The 17889-nt window shown below is 39.6% G+C and overlaps 1 protein-coding gene across 1 annotated transcript; it reads right to left on the bottom strand.

Annotated features, from left to right (window-relative positions):
• Positions 1-11705: 11705 nt before the first annotated feature.
• LOC119084762 lies at positions 11706-17060 on the bottom strand. The gene has a single exon (XM_037194826.1). It carries the CDS (start codon positions 17058-17060, stop codon positions 11706-11708), a length of 5355 nt encoding a protein of 1784 aa, XP_037050721.1.
• Positions 17061-17889: the final 829 nt, after the last annotated feature.

Here is a 17889-nt window from a genome sequence, read left to right as displayed (position 1 = left end):
CATCCAATTTCTTGCGATTTTTCTTAGGCACGTGCACCATTGCCTTGCACCCAAACACCTTCAAATGACTTAGATTCGGCACTTTTCCTGTCCAAACCTCTTCTGGTGTTTTCATTTCCAAATTACGATTCGGTGAACGATTCGTCAAATATGCCGCTGTTGATATTGCTTCGGCCCAAAAACTTTTGTCTAAATTGGCACCAAAAAGCATACAGCGCGCCTTCTCCACAAGCGTTCGATTCATGCGTTCGGATAATCCATTTTGCTGAGGTGTGTTCGGACAAGTGGTTTGAAAACGAATGCCACAACTGTTGAGATAGTTTTCAAATGTCCGATTAACATATTCGCCACCGTTGTCAGTTCTCAATATCTTGATCGTGTTTCCACTCGTGTCCTCCACTATTTTCGATGAACAAGGTTGAATTTGTTGTATGTTGCATGATGTTTGATTTTCCACCATCGATTTAAATCTTTGAAAAACTTCCAACACACCAGTCTTCGACGATAAAAAATACACAAAAACTTTCCTCGAAAAATCGTCGATAAATGTGATAAAATAGCGAGCTCCACCCAACGACAAATGTTCCATGGGACCACAAAGATCCGAATGCACCAATTCCAATAATTTCGTTGCTCTGTTGCCACGTTTTGGGAATGGAAAACGCGATTGTTTGCCTTTTAAACAATCGATACACGGTTCCACGGACGATGTGGAACGAAAATTGATGCCTTCTGCCATTGTCTTCACCTTGCACAAATCCTGATGATTCAAATGGCCCAAACGACGATGCCATAACAAAGCTTCATTCTCCTTGCCAGTTAAAAAACAACGATCATTAACAGTGTTCAGCAAAAACATATTGTTGACATGCCGGCCAGTTGCTACTAAATCCATTTCACTATCGAAAATTTGACAGCCATCGTTCTTGAAGACAACCGTGTGATCCTTCTGGCACAATTGAGATACTGACAATAAGTTCGATGAAAGATCCGGAACATACAAAACATTGCTGATGGAAATTTCAGAGTCAATGCCCTTCGTCGAAACGTTCACTTGCACAACACCGGCTGACTTTACGTCTAATTTGGCATTATTTGCTGCAACAATGTGATCAATCGGTTTAGTAGATTGAAATTGCATCCAGTCCGCTCTTGGTGACATGTGATAAGATGTGGCTGAGTCCAAAAACCATTCGGTTTCACTCAAGGCTTCCGATGAAACAACAAAAGCTCCTGATTTGGTTTTGTTTACATTCTGCGATGAAACATCATTCTTCTTCTTCTTTTCAGGACATTTAAAAGACTTGTGTCCATATTGGTGGCATGAAAAACATTGAATACGACTTTGACTGCTAGATGGCTCTTGATGTTTCGCTCCTTTTTTGTGATATTTCGCCTTCGCCAAATAAAATGCTTTCGATGAAATGGATGAATCTTGCTCACCTGACATGATGTCCTGCAACAATTTTGTTTTGATGAAATCGGCTGTGATCTGGATACCGGAATTTTCTAGCGCCATTATCATTGGTTGATATTTATCTGGTAATCCAGCCAACATAAATGTAGCGAGCCATTCATCTCCAACTTCACAATTTATGCTGCGTAGCTTATGAGCCGTGTTCATGAGAATTTGTACGTATTCTTCAACATGAACACAATCAACCAATCTCGTAGATGTTAGCGTACGAATCAAACTAACACGACGTGTCAAACCCGAATCGGTGAATGCTTTCTTAAGATTGTTCCACATTTCCATGGCAGTTTGACAACCTTGTAAATGAACAAAATTGATGGGATCGACAAGCAAAACTATTTTCGATTTTGCTTTTAGTAGTTTTTCAGCATCCACTTCTACATTGTCACCTGCACCAACGATGCTTTTCCATAGACCTTCATGTTCCATATAAGCTTGTACTGCAAATTGCCATGTACAATAATTTTCTCGACCAATGAGCCGAGCAATGGCGGGTATGACTTGCGGGTGGGACGCCATTACACACAAAGTCGTTATATAACCGAAACTTTACACTGACGAATAATTATGTTATTTACACGTCTTCGAACACTTATTCCGTTCAACTATGTACTCTTTCTTCCAATAATAATTTACCAACAACATTAACTTTAACTTTAATTCACAATAGTTCAACATATCTAAACTAATTCTTTGTTTAAGATATAATGTTGACCTCTTTTCGTTTGTTGCTGTTGAGATTCTATTACCCAAATCATCGATGAATTTTTAGGTCTTTTTTCCATAGGAAAAAAAGACCTATTGTGGCCACTTCATCTGTCCGTCCGTCTGTCCGTCCGTCTGTGTCACAAATCAAATGTGATTGATAAAAGTAAGAATTGCAATGCTACTATGAGCAAACCAACACCAGGCAAATCAATTATTATTTGTTATCTGGTAACCGATCGCTCATAGCAGACATTGCAATTTGAAAGTTTGGTAGTTGTTGGTAGTTGGACCCCCAAAATATTTAGCAGCAAAGATTTTTACCGTTTGAGAGCTACGCACCGACTGATGAAATTATTCGGTCTGCTGGTCTATTTATAACTCAAATATTTGGTATTTGACCACCACGGTGGTAAATTGCAATGCTACTATGAGCAAACCAACACCAGGCAAATCAATTATTATTTGTTATCTGGTAACCAGTCGCTCATAGCAGACATTGCAATTTGAAAGTTTGGTAGTTGTTGGTAGTTGGACCCGCAAAATATTTAGCAGCAAAGATGTTTACCGTTTGAGAGCTACGCACCGACTGATGAAATTATTCGGTCTGCTGGTCTATTTATAACTCAAATATTTGGTAGTTGACTACCACTGTGGTAAATTGCAATGCTACTATGAGCAAACCAACACCAGGCAAATCAATTATTATTTGTTATCTGGTAACCAATCGCTCATAGCAGACATTGCAATTTGAAAGTTTGGTAGTTGTTGGTAGTTGGACCCGCAAAATATTTAGCAGCAAAGATGTTTCTTACTCGAGAGATGCACACCGACTGATGAAATTATTCGGTCTGCTGGTATATTTATAAATCGAGTATTTGGTAGTTGGCAACCAAAGTGGTAGTTGACTACCAAAGTGGAAGTTGACAACCAAAGTGGTAGTTGACTACCAAGCTAATACGGATCTTGTAAAGATGTTTACTGTTTGAGAGCTGCACACCGACTGATGAAATTAGTCGATTCGCTTGCCTATTTATAATTCTGAAATTTGGTAGTTGAATACCAAAGGGATACTTGAATGAGCAAGTAAACAGAAATTTTTAAAAAAAATGAAAAAAGACCTTACCAGGCTTCAGCCGGTCTATTCTTGTTTTGCATGTGGACCCCATGTTTCAAAGCCAACTGGAACGAAAATGTATTGACCGAGTAATGATCGATATAGTGAGATCTTCTTTTCTTCGGCTGTTGACGCGACCCAACTAACGTTTCGTGATGTGTGTTTAATATATGATTTAGCGACAGTATCTCCACAAGCTGCGTCCCATCCGGACGCTTGCCGTCTTCTCTTACAGTTCCTGGAGGTTCACGAAGTGGAATACCTAGCAGACACCAGGCCTCTACGAATCGTTTCATTGAAAGAATGATGGCGAGGATGACGACCAGAAGCTTTTAAACAACTTAAACCATGATAACCATATTCGTCCACCATTTTCCCACATTTGCATTAATGACTGTAGTAGATTTTGGCTCCAATTCGTAGTGCGACCGCAACTCTCAGTGAATCATTATCAAGGCATAGACCAAGAGAGGAAGATGGTAATGCGCCTAACCATAAACCAGATTCTTTCTCAGATGCTGCTACTATACGAGCTTTTTGACAGGTGTCATCTTCGAAAGAATCAACTAAGGTCGAAAACTTTTTTTTCCATAACTGGACATGACCAAGATTTTTGAATACTTCTTTTCACCAATGGAGCTTCGACTGATGATTCTATTTCCCATTCTTCAACTGCATATGTTCAGATATTCGTCATTTGTTGCTAAGATTTCATTTCGCAAATCCCTTTTAATGTGAATTCGACATTTTATCTTCGTTTTGCTCAAAACGATACAAAAAGGACATGGTAAACGGTCGTCATTGGTATGAATTTCATTAAATTCGGATTTAGCTTCGTCTACGAGAAATTTGAGATTTCTTATGTTTGAAGTGCCTTCTCCCCCTGAATCGTCACCCATCATTTGCTTCGATTGGTTAAAATACTTTCTTTTTCTTTTATTATTTTTCACGAGAGCAAAAATTATTTTCGAACGTTTCTTTTCAAGGCCTTTTCGGGAATTCAGGAATTCAATTCTGCGTCGATTAAAAAATTAGTAATTGGTCGATTATTACTCAAGTTATCGTGTTTACAATAACATTTCATACAGCGATGAACTCTCATAATGACCGTCTCTTTCTAAAATTCTCATTTCTCTTACTTCTCTCATTTCTCTATATGTTCGTTATGGAGAAATGAGAGAAGTTGGAAAAATAACAGATTTAGAAAAATACGGTCATTGTGAGAGTTCATCGCTGTACCACCTTTGGAACAAACATTTTAGAGTATTTTATGGCATACGACCCTGACTTACAGCCAATTGAATAACAAAATAACCTTCACATACTGAAAACATACATCTATGAATGGGTGAAGTTGCTTTACAAGAGATGTTTCGCTTGCAGAATTATTCAGTTGAGAAACGTCATTCATTCGATTACAATCTGTAACTATGAAGTGTTGGATAACCTTGTTTGTAGCAATTGTTACTATACAGGTATAGTGATAGTTAGTGAACATATTGGGCACTTAAATAAATATAATTTACTTAATAGTGCATCAGTGTACGAGCGGCATGAACAAAACTCGCTGTGAGTGGTTTGGCATCGACGACTACTGACCGTTCGCTCACAGACCTTTTTACAACCTTTGGTAACGTACAGGACGTTATTATTAATCGTGGCTCAGGCTCTGCTTTTGTTATAATGTCTACAAAAAAAGAAGCGGACGCTGCACTTAAAGCACTAAACGGATCTGTATTTGAAGGAAAACGCAGGGCGACAACTTCGGAGGGTTGTACGACGTAATCTCCAAGGAGCCTGCGTCTTAGTTGAAGAAATTTAGGACATTCACAGATGACGTGTATGCCCGTTTCTTCTTCTAATCCGCAGGAGCACCAAGGAGTCGCCGAGAGCCTTAGCTTATTGAGGTGCCGATTCAGCCCGCAGTGTCCAGTAATTGCACCAACCACTCTCCTTATGCATTTCCGGTCCATGCTGAGCAAATCTTTAGCCCATCTAGCGTTCGGCCTCGGGAAGAATCGCTTCGTGTGAGCGCCTCCCTCGTACGCATTCCAGCGCTCCAAGTGTTTACCCTCCACCCATTTCGATCTCGCTTTTGCGCATATCGAATCGGGTATAGGTAGGTACGGTTCAAGCCCGTCTACGAGAGCAGCAGAGCCTGCTTTGGCAAGCTCATCCGCCTTCTCGTTTCCATCCACGCCAGAGTGTGCGGGGACCCAAACCAAGCAAATCCGGTTATTTTGACCCACCGAGTTAAGGTAGTCTTTACATTCTTTGATTAGCTTGGAGATCGTTACGGGTGACGATATTGCTTTTATCATTCCCTCGTTATCGATACAGACCGTTACGTCCTCTCCTTGCGTTCCCAAAGGCAGAGCTTCTTGAACTCCTTTGAGCACTGCGAAGACTTCCGCCTGGGGGACGCTGGCAAACTTACCCAGGTGGAACCAGCTGCCTTCTTCGCTTTCTGGTCTGAAAACGCCGGCTCCGGTCCCTACCGAGGTTTTAGATCCGTCGGTAAATATGACTTTACCTTCCCTATGCAGATCTGTGGGCCAGCCGTTTAGCCAGTCCTGTCTGCCTGGGAACCTAACATCAAAGTTCCTGGTAAAGTATATCATTTACAATACCTACAATATTCAGGCAAAACAAAACGTTCTCTGATTTTTTTAATGGATAATAAAGTTGAATGAATGAATGAAATTTATTTCACCGCCAAATACTGTCTGAATAAGTGATAATTGATTACAATATACACTGACAGAAAACTAAACAGCGGTCACAGGTAATGTACGTCTCCAGGTAATGTAATTTCGTTACATTATCTGTGACAGGTAATGTAGAGAAAATTAGCTGTGACAGGTAATCTTTATGACTATCTGTGACTGGTAATGTTCGTTTTCTTAAAAACAAAATTTTTTTTTTGTCATTTCACGTTCACTCTTATGCATTTATTTTATTTCTCGCTGATGTGTGTGTTAGTTGAATCTGAAATGGATTCTAATTTTTTTTTAAATGTGCACCTATGGGGAATTGAACCTGCGGCCTCTGGGTTATGAAACTTGTGACTTGTCACTGCGCTAACCAGTTTAACGTAAAGTGTAGCTAATTATTAATATGAAGTTACTGGTCACATTACCATTCACACATAATTTTTCTTATAACATTACCTGTGACAGATAACTTTTCTCAAAATTAGCAAATAATCATTAGAACTCGATATGTCATTCTTCCTCGTCTTTAGTTATTGTATTTTATAAATCTGAATATGAATGACAGTCAGAAAAATATTAAATTGTTTCATTGGGACACTTGTTTATCCATCTTTATTCCTATTATTTATTCATCTCACCTATCTCTTGCAAAACAAAATTGTGAAATTTTGACGATCCGCAATTACAAACATTGACTTTTATGGAAATTTGATTTCTTCGTCATTCAGTGAAATCGTAGCTATCTTTAATCTAAGTCAATTTGATATCCCAACAAAAATCTCCTCGATAAAAGTGTGACGCAGTCTTTGAAATACAATTTCTAAAATGAATGATATCGCTAGAGTTGACGCTTTCAGCTTCGTTACGCAAAAATTAAATTTTACACCCAATTAGTTCAAACAAGCTGGCTTAGCTTTCTCATAATCTGCCAAATAATTTTTACAAAAAAAAATTTAGACTGGTAACAACCAAAATTTTACCATAAAAATCTGCGTCGCAAAGTGGCAAATGTTCAGGAACAGACCAGCAAGAAATTTTACGAAATTCGAAAATTTGACGAAATTTGAAAATTTGACGAAATTCGAAAATTTGACGAAATTCGAAAATTTGACGAAATTTGAAAATTTGACGAAATTCGAAAATTTGACGAAATTTGAAAATTTGACGAAATTCGAAAATTTGACGAAATTTGACGAAATTCGAAAATTTGGCGAAATTTGAAAATTTGACGAAAATCGAAAATTTGACGAAATTCCAAAATCTGACGAAATTCAGAAAATTTGACGAAAATCGAAAATTTGACGAAAGTAATTCTCTATCAAGAAATATCTCCAAAACCCCAATTGACCCACCCATTTCCAACTTTCGACATTTTTCACCCCCATCTGTTCTACTCGTAAAACTCTGAGACTTTGCCGAAGAAAGTAATTCTCTATCTCTCATAACCCAAAAAAATATTAGTCCTTTCATCCTACGCTCGAGTAGCTCAAAATTTGGTCACTCTAATCACTCTAGCTCAAACGAATCTGCCCCGATTTTTTTAATTATTTTTTTGTGCGAATCGTGTTACGAATACCTTTCATTTGATGGGTCGGACGCCTCTGTAGGTTTCAATACAGTTAAGCTACAGCCGAAAACGCGTTCCCGACCCTCGAAAACCACACTCAGAAACCACTTCGAGGCCAATAAAACAAAATTCTGGTTTTTCCTGGGGTAATGGCGTATCACATTTTCATTTTTATGCCCACCCTGAGGTTCCTGCAAAATTTCATGGAGATTGGCTGACTAGTTTCCGAGATCGACCGTCGATAGATAGACAGATAGACAGATAGAAACATACAGAGTAAGTTGAAAGATTTTGATTGTTTGGAAAATGTTAATTTGGTGCATTTTCTATCAAAATGACCAACTTCAAAACGATGTATCTGCGGCAATTTTAAAGTTACATAGTCGAGTGATAGCTCGTTTTGCTCGTATTTGAAGCGCGAATAAGATAGAATAGGATTTGTGGTGATACAGGCCAAAGGAAAGAAACTTAAGTTCTCGCCTATATATAGTTGCCGCGTCTCAAAAAAAATTCTTCGTTCTTTTTGTGGAAGTTAGACTGCGTCAAGTCCTCCGCTAACGCTCCGGACATGATTTAATTTTGTTTAAAAAAAAAAGTGGCGTGCACCGGTTTCGATCCGGGGACCCTCGGACCATGAGCCTGGCGCGTTGTCACTGAACCATTCATCCCATGCTATTTCGTTGCTTATGGCGAATATAAGCTGAAATATTATCAGTGGCAGCCAACATTAAATTACCTGTGACAGATAATGTACATTACCTGCAACAGCTAACATTTGCCGGACACATTATCTGTCACAGGTAATGCTTCACTGATAGCCTACTTACAGGAAGCTTTTGGGCACGTTACTAGTCACAGATAATTTATTTATATTACATTACCTGTGTCAGCTAACTTTTCTTAACATTACCATCAGTAGGTAATCTTATTGAAAAGATTATCTGTCACAGGTAATGTGAAAAAATATTTTTTGTCAGTGTACAAACATAAAACAATAAAATTAGTCAAAACATTCCATAAATCTTAGTCCTTAAATCACAATAATCACAATAACAAAATTAAAATTAAAATTTACAGAAATTAAGTCTACATTCCAAGTTCTTTAACAATTCTAGTTTTAAATTCACCTCGACTATCACAGTCATGGACAATGTGTTCATATTCATTTATCAGTCTTATCAAACGTGCAACTGGTTGATTCGACAAATAGTTCGTACCGTACCTCGGTTCCTTTAACAATTTCAAGGTCGAACGTCGCAGATCATATTCACTCTCACTGTACACAAACTTTGACGAAATCGAACTGTCCTTAATGTTGCCTTTGAATATGTCGTATGCCATCATCATGTCCGCCAATTTCCTCCTTAATTCAAGATTTTGAAGTCCAACCTGTTTGCTTCGATCCTCGTATGGTGCCAATCGGAACGAAGTAGCATTTCTGCGACTATCTAGCAGATAAATGACAAACTGCTTCTGAATCGATTCGATGTCGTCCTTGTAGACTTCCGATGACGGGTTCCAGATTACAGATGCATATTCCAATCTCGATCTAACGTATGCCAAATACAATGTTCGTTGTGTGCCGATTGTGAAGTTGCCATTTGAGCAGTGTTTTATGCATCCAACAATTTGCCTGCACTTCCTTGCTGTCAGCTCAGTGTTGACCCAAATGAAACCATCTGTCAATCAACATTCCAAGATCTTGACTTTTGTCTCCTCGCTCCAAAACATGTTCGCCCATTGTATATGATGTGTCGATGAAAGATGTATTATCTCGATAAATGCTGAAAACGTAGCACTTTCCGGGGTTGAAGTATAGACGGTTTTCATCGCACCATTTTAACATATTGTCGCCATCGATTTGCATCCGAACTGAATCATTTTCGCATCGGATAACTGCTGCTAATTTGATGTCATCCGCAAACAGCAACGGCTTTACATGTATGATAACGTCCACGATGTCATCAATTAATACAGTAAACGCCAACGGACCAAGCAAACTTCCGGGTGGCACTCCCGATGGAGACTCATAAATTCTAGATTTGTCCTCACCAATCTGTACGTAATTTTACCGTCCCTTAAAATACTGACACAACCATTTCGCCGATTTTTTGCCTGTCAAACTTTGCAAACTTTAACATCAATCTTCGAATCCAAACTGAATCGAATGCCACCTTGAAATCTCCATATACTAAATCCAACTGACAACGGTCTTCAAACGCATCATATGTCAATATCGATAGATTCAGTAATTTCGGGACGACCGATCGTTTACTCCTGAATCCATGTTGCGCTTCGGATAAACGAGGTTGAACGACTTCACTGAGTTTATTTTTCACCGCCATTTCGTGAATTTTCATCGTGATTGGTTGAATTGCAATGACTCTGTAATTCTTAACATCGGTTTTAGAACCTTTCCTTTTGTGGAATGGTACCACACGTGATATCATCATTGCTTTTGCTATCTTTCCTTCGTCGAACAATTTTTGGTACAACAACCAGATTGGCCAGACAATTGCTGACGAACACTTTTTAATCACGAAAGGTTTAATTTCATCCGGTCCAGCACCACTCTTCCACTTCAGTGTCTGAATTGCACTTTCAATGTCAAATAATGAGATTTGCATGTCCACTGATTCACTAGACTCGACATAAATGTCTTCAAATTCCCACGGTTCGTCATCTCTAACATAAATCGACTCAAAATATGATGCGAACAAGTTCACTATTTCACTCATCGATTTCCCGTTACTTTCACCAAATTGCATTTCATTCGGGTACTGGTCGATTCCACCGTTGATTTTGGCAAATTTCCAGAATTCCGCGTTATTTTACGAGAATGAAAGAGACCGACCGAGTGGTCTTTCCTGGATTATTTTTCGTTGGACTTTAAGAGACCGACCGAGAAGTCTCGTTTTTGAACATTTTATGCGAATGTAAGAGACCGAACGAGTGATCTTTCCTGGATTATTTTTCGTTGGACTTTGGGAGACTGACCGAGTGGTCTCGTTTTGAATATTTTACGGGAATGTAAGAGACCGACCGAGTGGTCTCACTTCAAGAAATTATTTTTTTGAAATACAGAGACCAAATCAGCGGTCTCATTTTTTTGAAATAGAATACAACTGAGCGGTCTCTTTTTCAATATTTGACATACTTTGACAGACTCTGACCGACTGCAGAGACCTATGAGAGTTCTCTTTTGAACTTAACTTTTAATTATAAACGCAATTTTGTTTCTATCCCGTTTTGCTGCTGTGTTTGCATCGAGTTCTGTGAACAAGTAGCTATTTCGACGGCGTATTTATTTTGATCAGCTGGTATTGGTTTCGTAACTATTTTCTAAAAAAACTTTATTACTCTCATCATTACTGTATCATTAGTCTCACAAATAATTTAAATAATTAGGTAAAATAAAAGTTTAGTTCTAAGGAGAACTCTCAAAGGTCTCTGCAGTGGTTCAGAGTCAAAGTATGTCAAAAACTGAAACAGTTGGTCTCTTTATTTCGAAAAAATATGTTCTTGAAATGAGACCACTCAGTCGGTCTCTGCATTTCGAAAAAATATGTTCTTGAAATGAGACCACTCGGTCAGTCTCATAAAGTCCAAAGAAAAAAAAACCAAGAAAGACCATTCGGTCGTTCGATTACATTCTCATAAAATATTCAAAAACGAGACTACTCCGCCAGTCTCATAAAGTCCAATGAAAAATAATCCGAAAAGACTACTCGTTCGCCCAAATAGCAAGATGCAACCAAAGTTGTTAGTTGCTAACTGGTTGCTAATTAGTTGTACCAATGTACGAGTAATGAGTTTAAATATGGTTGTCTAGGGTAAACATGGGCTAAATTTATTTCACGAGTAAAAAGACCGGTGTTTTCGTTTGTACGTTATATTTCGAACTAAAATAATAGAGCGGTACAAAGCATTGATTACATGACTTTAAGAACGTCGTTGACTCTACCAACTATCATGAAAAAAAACATTCAGATTATTCTGAACATACTCCCGGCCAAGACATTTAAAATCGTCTTCAAAATAAACTAACACAAAAAATTCAAAATGAAATGAAATTGGCTCGGAAGATAAAATGAAAGAAACGAAAAAATTGACTCAAAAAATTCAAAACTAAAGTCCGACATCCAATTCATCGGAGCGCAAAAACGGCAACCTGCAGAGCTTATGAATCGGTCTAGTTAGAGTATGATGTTTGCATTTCAAGCGAACTGTAACCGCCCGAACCAAATTGTCGCCTCCTGGATGCACCTCGATAACACGACCCATGAGCCATTTAGTTGGTGGTAAATCGTCCTCCTTCAAAATAACCAGCTCGCCAATCTTCAAATTGTCTTCGGTATCGAACCATTTCGAACGATCGCTCAAATTCGACAAATATTCCTTCGACCAGCTGCTCCAAAAGTTCTGATACATTTGCTGAAGCCGTTGCCATTTGGTTAAGCGATTCTCGTTGATATCGATAAAAGATTCTTCAGGCAAAGTGGTTGGGTTCCTCCCCATGGTAAAATGTCCTGGCGTCAAGAAATTCAAATCGTCTACATCATCGGTCAAGCTGCATATTGGTCTCGAATTCAACGCACACTCGATTTGACATAAAAGCGTTGTTAGCTCCTTAAACGTAAGATGTGCTGATCCAACAATCCGTTTGAGGTGGAACTTCATTGATTTCACTGCTGCTTCCCAAATTCCTCCGAAATGACTTGCCGTTGGAGGATTGAATTCCCATTCAATTCCATCATCAGCCAGTAACGCGGCTATTTCTCCCATCTGTTGACGCATTGCTCTTTCTTGTGCCTTCGTTAACTCAGTTGTACAACCAACAAAATTGGAACCATGGTCGCTGTGCATTTTCGAAGGCTTCCCCCGACGACTAACAAACCGCTTGTACGTTTCTATAAACTCGCGAGTTGACAAATCTTCAGCAGCTTCCAAATGGATGGCTTTCGTAGATAAGCAAATGAACACAGCTATGTAGCCCTTCGACAACGATTGATTCTTTCCACGTCCCTTGTCTTTAATGTAAACGGGACCAGCGAAATCCACTCCAGTAAAAGTGAAAGATATCGACGCTTGAACTCTCGGACGCGGTAATGGAGCCATTTGTTGTTTTTGCTTCGTGCTTGACCACTTCAGACACGTTTTGCATCGATTCTTAATAAATGACCGAACGATTCGTCGCGAATCAAAAATCCAGTAATGTTGCCTCAAATATTGTAACATCAGCTGAACGTTACCATGCAATGTATGGATATGAGCGTCGGCAATAAGTAACTGAGTCAAAGAACCATCATTCGGCAAAACAATCGGGAACTTTTGGTCGTATGAAATGTGAGCATTTGTTAAGCGGCCTCCGACTCTGATGACACCTTCTTGATGATCGTATTTTGGATTTAACTTCCTTAGCTTCCCACGGCGAACGGGCTTGTTTGCTCGTAATCTCTTCAATTCTGCACCAAAAGCAGATTCTTGAACCACTCGGATCCAAATCTTGAGTGCATTTCGCAACTCAACAGCAGTTAGGAATTGAACCGAATTCAGATCTGTGTTCGGGTGTCTGGACATGCATTTCCTCAGTCCCCCATGATGCAGGTTTTGTTTCCGCAGCCCCCAGACTGGCTGCGCTGATGATTGACACCCTCCAGATCTGTCGGAAATCCTTTGTCGTATGTTCGTAACGAATCGCATACACCACGCTGTTATACGCACAAGTCGTCGCAATGATGAATATCGTTCCAATAATTGATTTCTCGGATCTACTGCAACCAAATTCATGATTGACTTCTTCTTCATGATATCAGTAGTTGACAATTGCAGTGGGTTAACTGTGGATGGCCATTGAGACTTGGCTTCACTAAGCCAACTTGGTCCTTTCCACCACAACGGATGCGACACCAATTGACTTGGCATAATACCTCTCGACGCACAGTCAGCAGGATTTTGACTCGATTCAACGTATCCCCATTGGTGGAATGGTACGATATCCAATATTTGAGCCGTTCTGTTACCGACAAACTGCTGCCAAGTTCCAGGACTTTTCTTTAACCAACCCAAGACAACTTCAGAGTCAGTCCATCCATAAACCGAAACATCGGCAACCTTTAACGAAAGCAAAACTTTCTTTAACAAACGACTCACCAATAGTGCGCCACAGAGTTCTCCACAATGAATCGTGATTCTTTTCACCGGAGCCACCTTCGTTTTTGCAGCCAACAATTGCACCTGTATTGTACCATCTGGATGCTGAACTCGTGTATAAACGACACCAGAATAGGCGAGACCTGACGCATCGGAAAACCCATGAAGCTCAAATGCACCAGATCCAATGTCATCCGATAATCCAAAAAATCGAGGGATTTGGATTGACTCCAACAGTGGTAGTTCGCCATGAAATTTGACCCAACGCTTTCTTATGTCATCTGGAAGCAAGTCATCCCATTTCAGCTTTGTTTCCCAAAGTCTCTGAAACAATATTTTAGGGATTACGGTACAAGGTGCCATAAATCCCAACGGATCAAACAGTTTGCTAGCATGTGACAGAAATTTACGCTTTGTTGTTGTACTCTCGACTGGTGGCAGTCGAACCTTGAATCCGAAAGTATCTGTCGACGGTGACCATTGAATCCCAAGAACTTTGACAATTTCATCCTGACTGAACTCGATTGGAGAGCTTTGACGATCCTCAGGCGATATTTCTGTCAAAACATCATCGAAATTCGACGACCATTTCCTCATATGCATACCACCAGACTTAAAGATGTTGTTTATGTCTCGAATTTGCTTTATACCAGATGAAATATCCTTGCTACCGGATACCAAATCGTCCATGAATAAATCCGTCATTATCGGCTCATACGCTAACGGAAAGTTCTCTTTTTCGTCTTCCGCCAGTTGTCGAACTGTTCGAATTGCCAAAAACGGCGATGATGACATACCATCTGTTACGACACGCATACGATAAGTTTTTAGTGGCTGATTGACATCTTTACGCCATACAATGCGCTGATAATCCCTGTCCTTCTTATGCACAAAGATTCGGCGATACATTTTCTCTACGTCGGCCATGTAACAAACTTTATGCTTTCTGTAACGGACAAGAATATCGAATAAATTAGACTGCAATTTGGGACCAGTGTGCAACAATTCATTAAGCGATACACCAGTGGACGACTTTTGAGACGCATTGAACACCACTCGTAGAGAGGTCGTTGAACTTTCGCGTAGCACTGCGTGATGAGGCATGTAAAAACACTCGCTTGTTGACTTTTGTAAATCGGTTTCTGATACCAACTCCATGTGTCCCAATCTGACTGACTCATCCATAAACTTGTGATATTTCTCTTTCAGCACTGGATTTTTCTCGAAACGATTCTCCATACGAATTTGACTGGAAACTGCTAGTCCTCTTGAGTAACCCAGTTCTTTGCTTTCTTTGACCAACTTGAATGGCAGCCGAACAACATAACGACCAGTGCTTTTTCGGTGATGCGACTCTTCATAAAATTTTTCACAGGCCAATTCGTCAACCGACATTAAACTCCTTTCATCGGGTTGAATCTCTTCAATTTCCCAAAATGAGCGTAGTAATTGCTCCAAAGGAAAACTCATTTGATGAATATTGATGCTTGGCATCAAGCGATTCTCTGCGTTGTACTGACCAGACAAAATCCAGCCCAAACTCGTATTTTGTACCAAAATGCCACAGAATTTTTTCACACCGTCCAACACAACTTGACTGTACACATCTCCAGCCAATAAAACATCAATTCTACTCGAATCTTCATACTCGGGATCGGCCAATTCGATTTTTGGGAAAAGCCTGCAAGCTTCGGGAAAAGCGCCGTAATTTGAATGCTGATATCGAGTAACAGTGTCTACTAGCAGCGCTGTTGTCTGAAATTGCGAATCGTTGATCCTTGAGCCAAAACTAAATTCAGCGATTCCTCGTCTTGTTTCAATTTTTTCACCGCCTGCCGCAGTCAATGGAATTCCTTGATACACCTCTGCTTGTAACTTAAGTCTCTTTGCAGCGAACGTTGATATCAAGGACATTTGTGAACCTTGATCAAGTAAAGCTTTCAAAAATACCTTTTTTCCGGAACCAAGATTAACAACAATGACAGCTGTCGCCAGTAAAATGTCTTTGTTTGTGTCAATGATGTGATCCACGAGATGGTTTGCAATCGATGCTGATGATGATGAACTTGACGATGATTCCAATGCTTGAGTCGAGGAATGATTCGCTTTTTTAACCGTTGATTCTCTCCTTGGGACAGACTCCAAATGTAAAAGCGAATGATGAAGAAGCCCACATTTGAAACAGGTGCGCGTCGATGCACATTCATTCAACTTATGACTTGGACTAAGACAATTCACACATAGATTTGCTGATTCTACCATCTTTCGTCGCTCTTGAGGATTCTTCTTCTTGAATGTAAAACAGGACTTCGCTCTGTGGCCTCCCTTGCAATAATAGCATTTGACATTTGCCTTTTCAACACGCTTGTCTGACTTCGCGTGACTCTCTGATACGTGACACGATGTCCTTGCTAAATTCTGATGGGATGGTGTTCGTTTTGAGTCTGGTTCACCTCCTTCTAGTATCCTGAAGCGAGTATTCAAAAATTCTTCTAATTTTGTCCACTCAATTACCGCTCGTTCATCGCCTATTAGCTCGTTCCACTTTTCCAAGGATAAAGAATCCAACTTTTTCACAATGAGGAACACCAGCCAATCGCTGTATTCGGCCGTCGGACGATTCAAATTATTTAACTCACGGATCGATTCCATTGTTGTATCTAAAATCAACTTGATGCCATCGGCGCTACCAGTAGCGTTCGGAATTGAATAAATGTTCTCCAGAAGCTCATGAACTACTAATCTGTCGTTTTCGAAGCGACCTTCTAGAAGATCCCATGCGGCTTGGTAATTGTCGTTCGTTATTTTGATGTTCTTTATCAACTTCGAAGTCTCACCGACAACAATCGTCTTTAAGTACGATAACTTCTGAACGTTCGGTACTTTAGGATTATTACCAACCAGCGATAAGAATAAATCTCGAAATGACGGCCACTCCAAATAACTTCCGGTAAATTCAGGTACTTCCATGCGTGGAACTCTTAGACCAGAAAAATCATTTCTGTTTTGATTTAAATTGTCTCCTTGCGGTGGAGGTTGCGGCTCTTGTTGAGGTTGAAGTGCCTTAATTGCTCGTTTCAGCTTTGCTTTCGAAGCGAGCACCAATGCCTCAGTGTCTGAGTATTCGATAATTTCGAAATCTAAATTTTCCTTTCCAGTTATTTCTAATATCGACATGTGAACGTCTTCGAATTTTGTAAACAACTCGTTTAACCTGTCAAACGCGCTTTCAAGCTCAAATACATCAGCGCCATCTGGTACTTCGTTAGCGATCTTAGAAATCTTTATTATCGACGATTTAAGCACAGATCTTTTAGTGGCCAACGCCATTGTCTATTTTTGCACGTTTTTTATTGTCAATGAAAACAAGAAATTGTCTTATGTTAGGCCTTCTTCAACTAAACTTTCGTCAAAAAACGTTTCTCTCAACCATAAAACACGCATCAAAACAAAACCGAGCGACTTTCGTTTATGCACACAATTTTGTGAAATTACAAAAGTTTCATTGTCTTTACGCGCGATTGTTCTCACTTTTGCAATTTAATAATTCACTGACCGACACTCCGATAATGAAAAAAAACAGTCGATTTCTCGCACAACTATAACGCGATACTATTACGATATCCCGGTTGAGCCCCCAAATGTCTAGGGTAAACATGGGCTAAATTTATTTCACGAGTAAAAAGACCGGTGTTTTCGTTTGTACGTTATATTTCGAACTAAAATAATAGAGCGGTACAAAGCATTGATTACATGACTTTAAGAACGTCGTTGACTCTACCAACTATCATGAAAAAAACATTCAGATTATTCTGAACAATGGTTGATCGTTAGTCTGCATCGACAACAATGTAGCAATAGTGGCATTACTATTAAAACAGCAGTAGACCTATCGTTGAAATGAAAGTAATGTTGCGGTTGAAGCATCTGTTGAGCTTGAGTTTAAGTGAGGGAAGAGCTACCGTTGAACAACAGTATTACTATGACTTTTAGAAGAGCTGGTACAAGATTAAACTATCAGTAATACCATCGTTGATTCAGCAGCCGTGAGTCGCCGAAGAAGCGATTACATAGCCGTTATATTTCCGTTAAATTAACAGTAGTGCAAATATTGCATCAACTGTGGATCTACCATATAAGAACAGTAGTTCTTTCGTTG

Source organism: Bradysia coprophila, unplaced genomic scaffold (genome assembly GCF_014529535.1).
Source record: "Bradysia coprophila strain Holo2 unplaced genomic scaffold, BU_Bcop_v1 contig_93, whole genome shotgun sequence".
NCBI classification, from domain to species: domain Eukaryota; kingdom Metazoa; phylum Arthropoda; class Insecta; order Diptera; family Sciaridae; genus Bradysia; species Bradysia coprophila.
The sequence above is the reverse complement of the archived record's forward strand: the minus strand, read 5'-3'. Positions and strand labels throughout refer to the sequence as shown.

Coding starts and splice junctions, on each gene's coding strand:
- LOC119084762 (XM_037194826.1), bottom strand. CDS start 17,060: ATGGCGTTGGCCACTAAAAGATCTGTGCTTAAATCGTCGATAATAAAG.